General features: G+C 36.9%; 1 protein-coding gene across 1 annotated transcript in view; it reads right to left on the bottom strand.

Moving 5' to 3' along the window:
* Nucleotides 1–10,571: 10,571 nt before the first annotated feature.
* TNFRSF11B (TNF receptor superfamily member 11b) overlaps nt 10,572–13,513 on the bottom strand; it is a 28,842-nt gene continuing 25,900 nt past the window's right edge. Inside the window, exons 4-5 of the mRNA XM_049773460.1 lie at nt 12,948–13,172; nt 10,572–11,251 (exon numbers count right to left, since the gene is read on the bottom strand). Coding sequence (XP_049629417.1) covers nt 10,863–11,251; nt 12,948–13,172 — 614 coding nt within the window. The 3' untranslated portion in view covers nt 10,572–10,862. The remainder of the gene's footprint in view (nt 11,252–12,947; nt 13,173–13,513) is intronic.

Raw genomic sequence — 13,513 nt, forward strand, 5'->3', positions numbered from 1 at the left:
TTTGCACTCCAGCATGATTTGATTTCAGAACCGAAACTATTGTGTGGTGCTTGTCTTTATTGCTCTAGTGCTCACTGGATATTTAATTTGATATGTCTTTCTGTATTGTTGTGGTGTTGCAATTACCTTTTTCACATCCTCTCTCAAACTGAGGTTGAAAGCCTCTAGAAGGACTCTGCTCATTTTCAGCCTACTTGACTTCTTTTTTTTTAATTTTGTACCCCAAACTATTACTTTTCTTTACTTCAAACAAAACTACATAACTCGATTTATCTAGCTCCACCTCTCAAATAGAGAGGGAAACAAGGACCAAACAGATATATGATCACTAATAGTAAGCTAGACAAAAAGGAGCCACCTACTCTAGCAGCCTGGGGGGTGATGGTGGGGTATATGGGTTGCAGAAAGGGAACTGGGATGGAGAAAGGACAAATTTGGTGATGGGTATTCCCCTTATTCAATTTTAATATGTACCTAAAATATTACTGTGAAATATATATAAGCCATTATGATCCAAATTAAAAAAAAAAAGAATTCTATGGAAAGAAAGGAATTAACCTCAATTTCTTTGGCCCTAAATATTATATATGTATTTCAAGCTAAAAATAAAATGAAAGAACAGCCATACATAAAAGTGAGCAAAATTATATAGTTAGTTAAGAATCACTCTATAGCATGAATGCAATGAAGAATGTGCTATTAAAAGATAGACTTTTTATGGGACACAGCAAAAGCAGTAATTAGGGGGAAACTCATAGCAATACAGGCCTATGTCAAGAAACAGGAAAATAGCAAAACCAACAGTTTAAAAGATCACCTCAAAGAATTGGAACAACAGCAACAGAGAAATCCAACCACAACCAGAAGGCAAGAAATAATAAAAACCAGAGCAAAAATAAACAACATAGAAACTAAGAAAACAATACAAAAAATCAATGAGACCAGGAGTTGGTTTTTCGAAAAAATAAACAAGATAGACAAACCATTGGCAAAACTCACCAAAAAAAAGAGGGAAAACACCCAAATCACTAGGATCACGAATGAAAGGGGAGAGATTACAACAGAACCCCAAGAAATACAACATATCATGAGATCATATTATGAACAACTTTATTCAACTAGGCTAGAGAACCCACTAGAAATCGACAGATTCTTGGACAAACACCCTCTTCCAAGACTGGAAAAGGAAGATCTAGAAAGTTTAAACAGTCCAATCACTTCAGAGAAAATTGAAGATGTAATTAAAAAACTCCCTAAGAACAAATGCCCAGGCCCAGATGGATTTACAGGTGAATTCTATCAAACATTTCAAGAAGACTTATTACCACTGTTCCATAAGCTTTTCCAAACCATAGAAAAAACAGGAATCCTACCCAACTCCTTTTATGAGGCTAATATCACACTCATTCCCAAAGAAGGCAAAGACACCACCAAAAAAGAAAACTACAGACCAATCTCACTAATGAACATAGATGCAAAGATACTCAGCAAAATCTTAGGAAACCGAATCCAACACTTCATCAAAAAGATCATACATCACGATCAAGTGGGATTCATACCAGGAATGCAAGGTTGGTTCAACATACACAAATCAATAAACATGATACATCACATCAACAACATGAAAGACAAAAACCACATGATCATATCAATTGATGCCGAGAAGGCGTTTGACAAAATTCAACATCCTTTCATGTTAAAGACACTCAGCAAAATAGGGTTAGAAGGCACCTTTCTTAAGATAGTTACAGCTATTTATGAAAAGCCTACAGCCAACATTATACTTAATGGCGAGAAACTAGAAGCATTCACACTAAGGTCAGGAACTAGGCAAGGCTGTCCACCCTCTCCACTCTTATTCAATATAACCTTAGAAGTCCTAGCAATAGCAATCCGACAAGAGAAGGGAATCAAAGGAATTCAAGTAGGGAAAGAGGAACACAAGCTAGCTCTATTTGCCGACGATATGATGATATACATCAAAAACCCTAAAGAGTCCACAGAAAAACTTCTAGAAACAATCAACCAATACAGCAAAGTGGCTGGATACAAAGTCAATACACAAAAGACAGTAGCGTTTTTATATACAAACAATGAAGTTGAGGAGAGAGAGATTAAAAATACAATCCCATTTAAGATAGTATCAAAAAATATCAAATATCTAGGAATCAACCTTACAAGAGAAGTGAAAGACCTATACCAGGGAAACTTCAAAACACTTCAGAAAGAAATTGAAGACGATCTAAAGAAATGGAAGAACATCCCATCCTCATGGATAGGTAGAATTAACATAGTCAAAATGACTATCTTACCCAAACTGCTATATAGATTTAATGCAATCCCTATCCAAATCCAGGAACAATTCTTTAAAGAAATAGAACAATCAATTACAAAATTCATCTGGAACCACAAAAGACCCAGGATAGCCAAACACATACTGAAAAAGGAGAAGTTGGGAGGCATCTCCTTACCTAACTTGAAACTATACTATAATGCCATAGTAATTAAAACAGCATGGTACTGGAACAGAGACAGGACCTCAGACCAGTGGATCAGAACAGAATTCCCAGACATAAACCCCAGATATACAGCCAACTAATATTTGATAAAAGAGGCAAGAATATGAAATGGAACAAAGAAAGCCTATTCAACAAATGGTGTTGGTACAACTGGAAACTCACATGTACGAAAGTAAAAATCGACCGATATCTCACTCCTTATACAAAAGTCAACTCAAAATGGATCAAAGACCTGGAAATCAGACCTGAATCTATAAAGTTTATCGAGAATAAAATAGGCAGAACACTCGAAGACCTTTATATCAAAAGGGTCTTTGAGAATGGAGCACCAATGGCAAGAACGTTAGCATCAAATATAAACAAATGGGACTACATCAAACTAAAAAGCTTCTGCATGGCAAAAGAAACCCTACTTAATGCAAGAAGACAGCTAACAGAATGGGAAAAAAATCTTTTCACTTGATATATCAGATAAAGGGCTGATATCTAGAACATACAAAGCGCTCAGAAAGCTGAGCCCCTCAAAACCAAATAAAGCCATAAAAAAATGGGGAGATGAAATGAATAGACACTTCTCTGAGGAAGACAGAAGGATGGCCAACAAACACATGCTCACCTTCACTCATCATCAGGGAGATCCAAATCAAGACAACAATGAGATACCACCTCACACCAGTGAGGTTGGCTCACATCAAAAATAATGGAAACAACCTTTGTTGGTGAGGATGCGGTACGAAAGGAACTCTCATCCACTGCTGGTGGGAATGCCCCCTAGTCCAACATCTTTGGAGAAAAGTCTGGAGAGTGCTCAAAGAACTCAGAATTGAGCTGCCATTTGACCCAGCAATTGCTCTCCTAGGCATATACCTCCAAGATGGAAGGACATTCATTCCAAAATACGTATGCACCCCACTATTTATTGCAGCAATCAGTATAATAGCCAAATCTTGGAACCAACCTCGATGTCCAACAACAGATGAATGGATTATTAAGATGTGGTATATATATACAATGGAATATTACATGGCAGTTAGAAATGATACAATCACAGACTTTGCAGCAACGTGGATGGACCTAGATCATGTTATGTTAAACGAAGTAAGTCAGAAGACAAAAGAAAAATACAGAATGGTAGCACTATTCTGAAACACCTAGAACACATATTTTATACACAACTAATACTTAACAATCAAATAACAGGGTTTAACATGGTAGAAACTCCGAACACTGTAATAGTCAACATATACGTGGGAGCAGTGTCCAAAAAACATGAAAAAGGAATAATGCAAAATTTTGATTACACAATATACCATAAAGAAAACAATAACAACAGAAACGGCAGCATAGAGAGAACAGGTAGGTAATCAGACTTCTACAACAAAGGCCTACAATAATCCCTTGGAGTTCGTATACAGGAACATAAGTATAGAACACCAAGGGAAATCACGGACTGCAATGGCAACATACCATAACACTACCTTTTAATGCCTTTATCTTACTATATTTTAAATAACCTCTTAGCTTTTCCGTCCACAGGCGCCCTTGGATACAATGGGCGGACAAACTAAGGTGGCAATTCGGGATACCACACGGGATACCATACCTTGCATGCACTACGAGATGGCCACGAGAAAACTCTTTAACATACACTTTATCTCTAGGTAATACCTCCATTTAGGAATTGAAGCACGTGATCATTCAGATCATCGAAGCAGTACCTGAGACGTACAGACTTAAACCACAGGTTCTATTCTTCGAACACTTTTAATCAAACCAGCATTCCCTTGCTATTCTCTCCTCTCTTCTTACTACTTTTCTTTTCTTTTTTTTTTTCTTTATTCTGCTTATTACTTTTTTCCCTTTCTCTTTCCCTTTTCTCTCTAAGGTATTTTCTCTTTTCTCTTCCTTCATACCCTTCCCATATACCTTCCCCTTTCTCCCCTCCGGAAATCCAACTATCCCTTTACCCCTCAATCCCATCCAGATCTTCCACCATATTAAAATTTTTCACCCTCAGTCCTTATTCTATTAGGCATCAAGATCGACCTCCTACTCAACGAACCAGTACCCTGCACCCAGGCGAGGGGACACCCAGATAAACCCACACCTCGTCTCCTGAAAGAAAAGACAGCCAACTCCCCTGTGGACTCATGCTGCGAGGCCCTCCCTACTAACTCTCCCTAAAACTGGGCCTAGGTCTAAAAGTATCCCCAATGCAAGAACTCTTCCAAGACCTCCCTGCCGCAAATTTTAATAATCTGAAGAAGGTCAGGGGATGTGTTAGGAAGATGCCTGGGAACCCACACACCACAAGAAAAACCCAAAAGACAATGGGAAAAACTGTACTTCCAACATAGGCATAAAACCTGTAATACACCACCTCTTACCTGCTCTCCCCCAAATGTAAGGTAGTCCTCTGCACCACTTTGGTTCCTTAAAAACTTTGTTAATTTATTTTATTTTTATTTATTTTTTTTGTTTTGTTTTGTTTTTTGTTTTGTTTTGTTTTGTTTTTAATTTATTTATTTATCTTTTTTAAATGATTGTCCTACATATATATTGGTGAGCACATACTTTTTTAATTCCCTTTTTTTTCCCCCCTCGTTTTTGGGTATGTGACCTGTTTCAGTTATCCCATCAATCCACCCACAAATATACAGACATTATAATGTAGCACCACTTCCCCCTGCAAAGGCACACTAAGTAAAGGGGAAATCTTACATAAAAAAAAAGAGCTCCTATCTACTAGAGATAGGAACTCATAGTTGTTTACAATATGGGGATATCTCCTGCCTTGAAAATATGTCATGTGGAATCAACTTAGACCTCAGGTGATTAGATACCATTCATTCAGCCTTGAACCCTTGAGCCCCGACATAGAAACGGCACAGCTCTTCACAACAGCTGCAGGAAACAAACTTTATCCGGGACAGCCTTGATACGGCGGGACTAACAACAAGGCCCAGCTCTAACATGTTATCCTGACAACGAGGAAAATGCGAACATCTTGACCTTAGAGCAGATTAGCCTACCTTACCAACTAACGACAAGACAAAACCAGAAGTCTTGGCACCCTTTGGTTAGTCCAAAAACCAAGATCGGGATTGGCAGATGACTGGCTGCAAGAACCACGACCAGACTGTATACATCTTGGGACCAATAAAAAAGTCCTAGTTTAGGGCTTGAACTATGACCTGCACAATAATCATGATCCCCAGTCCCAAAAGGTCCGGCAGAGATAATTGTAACGGAATGGGGCTTTTGGAAGCACAAAGAAAGACGCTATCCTAGGTGCCACCCTAGGTTCAGTGCAAAGACCAAGATCACCAACCACAGAAGATGGATTAAAATGATACTGAGGTAACAGAACCTCTAGAACCACAAAGACTGACTTCATCATAAGTCCCACCTCAGGATCTGTGCAGATACTGAGACCTCTAAACATAGAGCAGAAGTCTTCCACACACTAAAAAACAAAAAACAAAAAACAAAAAACAAAAAACACCATTGGGAAAGTAAAGGATCCTGATCATGAGCAAAGTCTAGAGTTGATCCCATGACAGTATGCTCCAAGGACAGAGAAACCCCATATCTCTTAGGCCAAGTGAATTCCTTTTCGAATGACCCCAACATTTACTGTGCCAGGGCAGGAGGGAAAAAACAAATACAAAAAGCACAAAATCTTGGTTAATATATATATATATATATATATAAAACCTTTATTTATTATTGTTATTATTATTTTTTATTTATTTATCTATTTTGGTCGATTTTTCTGTTTGGGTACGATTATTGAAAGTGTTGTCCCCAATTATATTTATTTATTTTTTCTTTCTTCCTTTCTTCTCTTTCGTTATGTGCTATACCATGTTTCTTAATTCAAGATTCAAGACCATGGCATGATTTTAGTTTGTTTGTTTTAGGTTTTTTTTTTTTTTGGTTTGTTTGTTTTGTCTGTTCTTTGAGGTGCTTATCGATATAGCTGAAGCCCTCAATTCATGGGAGGACTGCCCTGGTTTGTCTCTAAGGAGGCGAGATTGGGGAACAGGTGACTGGGCTGCTAGAGCAGTTCACATGATCTGTGGTGGTTATTCATTGAAAATGTACCTCATTATATCTGCTTTTGCTTTTCTTGGGCAGCCCTGTCAGCCAACCCACCAGCTGTTAAGCAGTTTACAAGTAAATGTAATTTTTTTTGTGGGGTTTTGGTTTTTTTATATTTTATATTACATTTTGTTTAAAGTCCTATGAATGTATATGTGTGATTAAATGGCTTTTTCTGTTTGAAAAAAAAATAGAAAGAAAAAAAAAAAGAAAAAAAAAAGAAAAAAGAAAAGTCATCCTTACCCTTCCCCAATTCTCTTCTCCTCCCAAATCCTTCCCTTTGAGTAAACTTAATCCCATCAAAAAAGAAAAAAAAAAAAAAAGAAAGCTATTCAAAAAAAAAAAAAAAAAAGATAGACTTAAGGTTTTCTCTACTGTCCTGTGTCCTGAACCTCTCCAGAGTGGGCCGAGAAGGGCCAGCAAAATCGCTTTCTAGAGTTGCCCAGGCTGGAAAGCCAAAGAAGACTGTGTCCGAGAGTGAAAACCGGCTATCAGCAGTAAATTGCAGAAAGGCAGGTCCTCTGTCTGTGACGTCAAGCCAGAGGAAGTTGCACCTGCTGTGTGATTACTAATTGGGAGAGACTGTGCGTGTCGCCTTTGTGTGTTTCTCTACTGTCCTGTGTCCTGAACCTCTCCTGAGTGAGCCGAGAATGGCCCAGCAAAATTGCTTTTCTAGAGGCTCCAGAAGAGCACGGCTCCTCTGCTTCTTTTCACGGCCGTGTGCTCTTTGTAAAGAATGAACCCCACCATAAATCACAGGAAAAATCACACTACAAGTGTGACAATGGGGAAACCTCACAGGCAAACACCATGCAAAAAGAATGAAGATGATAGCTCTGATGACACAAAAAAATACCAACTATCTGATTAACCTCTCAGAAAAAGAGTTTAGAATAGAAATATGGAGAATCCTCATACATTTCAAAGAAAATATAACTCTACTTGAAGAGAACACAAACACAAAGAAATAAGAAAACTCCAAATTGAAATAACAGATCTGAAAAACACGGTAGTTCAACTGAAAAACTCAATGGGGAAACTCTCCAGCAGGGTATCAACAGCCGAGGACAGACTCAGTGAACTGGAATATCAAATGCAGAACAATGCCATACAGCAGAAGAGACTGGAAAAGAACCTTAAGGCAAATGATCAGACAATGGAAAAGTACTCAAAGAATGTGAACAAATGAAAATAGAAGTCTTTGATAAACTCAACAGAAACAACATAAGAATCATTGGAGTTCCAGAGGCCCAGGAAGGGGATCCCCAGGACGAATAAACAGTCAAAGACATCATCACAGAGAAGCTCCCAGAGCTAAAGACTGCATGCAATCAAGTCCTGCATGCCCAAAAGGTACCAGCTAAAAGAGACCCAAAGAAAAACACCCAAGACACATCCTAAGTCACAATAATGAATCCTACAGATAGAGATAGAATACTGAAGGCAGCAAGATCAAAAAGGAGAATCCATAAGATTTACAGCAGACATATCACAAGAAACTTTCAAAGCCAGAAAACAGTGGTGGGATATTGTGACAAGACTGAATAAAATGAAGGCTTCACCTAGAATACTGTACCCAGCTCGACTCACATTTAGGTTTGAAGGAAGGATACATAGCTTCACGGATAAGCAACAACTCAAAAACTTCACAGATGCAAAACCAGCCTTAAAGGAAAAACTGAAAGGTCTACTTTAAGACAAGAGAAACCAACAAACACACCAAACTTATCTACAAAGATGACATTAAGTCCTATGACAATCATCTCCCCCAATGTCAATGGACTAAATGCATCAATAAAGAGACACAGAGTGGCAAAATGGAACAGATGAACCCAACCTTCTGCTGCCTATAAGAAACACATCTGAATAGTCTGAACAAACAGACTCAAAATCAAAGGCTGGAGAAAAATCATCCAAGCAAGAAACACCCTTAATGAAGCTGGGGTGGCCATATTAATATCTTACAACACCAACTATAGACTCAGAAAAGTTGTAAGGGACAAAGATGGACACTTTGCCCTAATCAAAGGATATGTGCAACAGGAACAAATCACACTACTAAACATATACACACCCAATGAGAGACCAGCAAATTATCTAATACAATTATAGACACATTAAAAGAAGACATCAATAAAAACACAATAATTGTGGGAGACCTCAACATGGCCCTGTCAACACTTGGTAGGTCAACCAGACTGATGAGGATTGAGCAGTCTGTTTAGCATGATAAACCCTCTTGGGAACAACAATGGTTTAAAACAAAACAAAAAGCAAAAGAAAAAACAGACCCTCCCTGGCCATGTTTTTAGTCAGTCACAATCTAGGTAACTGAAGCCTTATTTTTCTAAGAACTGAGAATTTTAAGTGAAATATACAAAAGTATGTATATGGTAAAATATCGTTACTTCTCTCTCAGATCCATCTTAATTCTACCACTATTGTAGCTTGGATACAATCCATAATACTTGATGGTGTCTAATGTAGCTATTCACTACAAACACAACAGAAAGTGCTTTCAAAAGAGTCTAGAGGACCAAATGCTTACCCAAATTCTCTTCTCCAGCATAGTCAAGCACCCCTCCATAGCAGAAACAAAGTTAAATTTTCTCATAGAAATAGGAGTCAGAGGTCCAAAATTAAAGTGTCTGAAAACTGTCTTCCATACAACCAGGCTTTAGGGGGGAATCTTTTTAATTTTCCTACTTAAGCAATGGTCACAATGTACCTGTTTCTGTCTCTGCAATATCACCTCCTTATTTTTTTGTCTTTTCTTTCTGAATAATTCAAGATGTTTTCCTTCCCTCAAGATTCTTACCTTTATCTACAAAACACTTCTTCTAAATAAGTTCACATAGATAGATTCTAGGGAATAAAATATTTGGGATTTGTTTAAAATGTAGGTTTCACCACATAACTTGAACCATCTTATTCCACCTCACAAATTGAGGGGAAAATAATGGAGGGCACCAAGACCAAACAGTCATATGAACATTTAGTAGAAATAAAAAAAAAATGATCAGTCTTAAACACCAAAAGCAAAGCCAATGACAACAGGATCGATACCCAATCTACAACAAGCTAGACACAGAGGGGACCACTAATACTAGCAGCCCAGGGGACAAAGGAGGGGGACATGGGATATATGATGGGAACAGGGGTGGAGGGAGGACAACATTGGTGGTGGGAATGCCCCAGATTCAATGTCACTATGTACCTAAAATATTACTGGGAAAGATTTGCAATCCACTTTGGTCAATATAAAAATAATTAAAAAAAAATAAAATGTAGGTTTCAGCCTTCCTCTACAGTTTCTCAACATGTTTTCTTTAACAATTCTTAGATAGTCCTCATTATAAAATAATAGGGAAATTTTTGACAGCTCTGATCTATCGGTGTCTGATTCAAATAAAAGCAAGAGGTAAAGCAGTAAAAAATAATTTGATAAATTTAATGATGTTCATATGTTAAAACATAAAATCTTTTAAATAAGGTACATTCATTTTCTCAGAGCATCTAATATTCAGATAATTTATATTTCATCCATGTTCCAACGATAAACTTTTGATTTAATAATAATTATTTTCTATAAAATGATATTACAGCTTAGACTAAAACAATATTATAAAATCACCCCACACAGGAAGAATGGCAGTACCTATTAGAAAAATGCTACAAACTCCATTAAAAATATATTTCTTATATCTTTCATTTGTCATAATAAACAGAATATATTTTTCCATTCTAAAATTATGTCACAAGAAATTGAATTAATATGTACAAACCTTATATCTGAGTGATATAAATAGCAAATACTGTAATAGTGTTAAAGATATATTAGTTACTTTTATTTAAAAATTATAGCTTTCTAATAAAAGCCTCTAAAATAGCTGAGAACTCAAAGTATTTAAGTTAGACATTCCCAATTTTTTTCAGGCACATCAGAGTCTAGTTTCTTATTTCCAGTTGAATTACTCTAAGTAGTAATAAGGGGAAAACAATAGTCAGTAGATATTGGGCCAGATCTTTTAGTTGGGAAAACAATTTGGAATTGAATAAACTTAGAGAGCAGAGGAAGGAATGAGGGAGAAGTTAGTTCTTTCCTACACCACAGCTTCTAGTGTACTTTATGGCCAGATTTAACACTTGGTGAGGAGAAAGACGTTATTGCTCCCATCAGGTGCCTGAGAAACAGTTCACTACAATGTGGCCCAGAAACCACTCAATGACCATTCCCAGTTATAGGCAGCTTATTTTTACGGATTGCACCTGCTTTTCGACCATTTCTATAAATAGTTTCTGATACAGTCTGTACATTGTAAAGCTGTGCAGGAACCGAATGGTCTTCTTCAGACTCTGAGTGACAGTTTTAGGGAAGTGGTATGTCTTCAAATGCTTGAGGGCCTCCATCAGACCCTTCAGGCTGTCTTGGTCACCATTTCTTATTCTCCACAAGCTGAGCAGCTTCAGGATTTGCTCGCTGGAGGTACATGTCTTTGTGGCTCTCTCAATGTCTTCCATGGGAACTTTCTTCCCTGGCAAGCTGTCCATCAGTCTGTGAAGCTGCTCCGAGGTGAGGTTGGCCTGTCCCATATGGCGTTGCACGTTGCTTTCACAGAGGCCAATATCTGCATCAAGGAACCCAGAGACATTCACATGACATATTTTTCTAAACCATATATTCTTCTAAACAATGATGAGCACACATTTCTTCCAGACTTTTAAACTTTTAGTAAAACATTTCCTCTCTTTTGTTGCATGAGGAAAGGGACAGGTGGGTGGGAGGTGTGATGGGTTAAGTGATACTAGTGATTTCTGAGAACTAAAATCAGTATTATTTTGTGTTAGAAATACTGATGTATGTTCTAGGTATCTGTCAGAGTTTCGTGGAAAACTCTCAATGTATAAAAACAACAAAAATAAAAAAGCAGCCAAAAAATGAACCCAAAAAACAAAATGTAGGAAACAAGAGAAATGCTCTATTTTCTAAAAAAAAGGTTTTGGGAAATAAAGACAATGACATTTTGGAAAAACATAAAAGGCTTTTTGAGTTAGCTATTTTGTAAGATTAACTTTCTCCAGTTGAGAGTGGACAATCTTAGAAAAGAGAGAGTTGCTTCAGTGAGGTCTTCAACAAACAGCATCACCAGAGAATTATCACCAGGGAAGAGGCCATCTGAAACACTAATCTATGAGCTCAAGAAATGTCCGTGGTTTAGAGAATATTTCAGTAATGAGGTAGGGCATATTTAAGAGAGGGAGTAACCAGTGTTTCTATCAAAGTCATTTAGAATCTCTGAGCCTAAAGGCAAATAAGTTCATCTTCCTGGGTTGAAGTGTCCTCATTTCTAAAATAGAGATTTGGTCTCCTCTAAGTCTCTGCTACTTCACTTCCCTTTTTGCTTCAGGGCTAATTATACCTTCAATGTATGTATGTTGGCTAAAACTTGAAAAGTTTAATCTTTGCACAAGTGGAAACATTCAGCTGTTCAAAATCTTCCTCTCCTTAAACTGGCTGCCTCCATTACACACTTCTTGGGGATATGTGAGACTCTAGTCACTTAATTACAAATCAAAATCAAAATGCATAGTTCATCATCATGACAGATTTATAATAAACTTCTGTTTGTTTTTTTATATAACTTTCCATTGTTTGTTGAAATCAGAACACTCCCTAATGCTTCTATTCACACTGGATAAAACTTAATATTTATTCTGCATTTTCCACCATCATCATGACTATCATTATCATACAACATCTCTCTCCCTTTCTCTTTATAAACTTAAAAATATGAGAGTACTTGGTTTTAACTAGCCCTTTCTTCAATAATGCTTAAACATGATACAAAACTTTATCTCATTAATCCTTATAACACATGCTATTAAAATGGTAATTTTAAAATAGGCATGTTGTGAGGATTAATGGAAAGATATCTGTTAGACACTTAGAAGCTCTCTGGAGAGACTTACCAAATAAATGCAAAATATAATTTGATGTTAGAACTGCAAGGTCAGTTCCAAAGTGCCAAACAACATTCAGGCATACCAGTTTGTGTGCTAATAAAATTACTAAGGAATATAAGGTAGATTTTTTGAGGCTCAGCCCTTCATTTAAGTTTATTCGTTTTGGGGAAAAGGGTAGTAGAAGTGATAGTAAAATCATGTCTAATGTCTCTTAGAATAGCATTTACACAATCACTTGGTAATAATTCCAAAGGGAAGAATAACATTCAATAAACCTACTGGAATATAGACTTGTTCCTGCTTGATGATAAATAGGTATCTTTGATTTTGGATCCTCTTACTTATTTCAGATTGCCATACCTTGGATGATCTTCTTGACCATATCTTGGTCTTTGTTTTCATGCTTCCACAACTTTAGCAGCTGAAAAGTTTGTTCTTGAGAGCTGTGCCGACGTTTTATTTTTTCTATGCTCTCTGCATTTATTTTGTTGCCAGGCAAATTCTCTACAAGGACACTGAGCCAGTTAGGGGTAATCTTTGTAGGAACAGCAAACCTGAAAAATGCCTCCTCACACAGAGTGACATCTGAAAGATAACAGGAAAGCCATCAAAATCTATCGAATAAAATTAAAAGGGAACATACCAAATCTATCTTGAATTTTCTAAGATATAAAATTCTAAAATGATAAATAGGAATGAAAATAGCCTTCTGTTGATGGGCCTTAGTAGCAGATTACAGCCCAACTTGACTTATATTCATACTAAAGTTTTTTTAATGCATTGGGGAAGGATTTAACAAATATAAAACAAGAATGTGATAGTGCTATAAATTACAATATTAATTCAAATATTAACATCTCATCTAATGCTTTTCTAGTAGTGTCCACAGAATATTTCAATTTCAAGACAAATATTACCAGTACCTT

This window comes from Suncus etruscus, chromosome 5 (assembly GCF_024139225.1).
Source record: "Suncus etruscus isolate mSunEtr1 chromosome 5, mSunEtr1.pri.cur, whole genome shotgun sequence".
NCBI lineage: Eukaryota > Metazoa > Chordata > Mammalia > Eulipotyphla > Soricidae > Suncus > Suncus etruscus.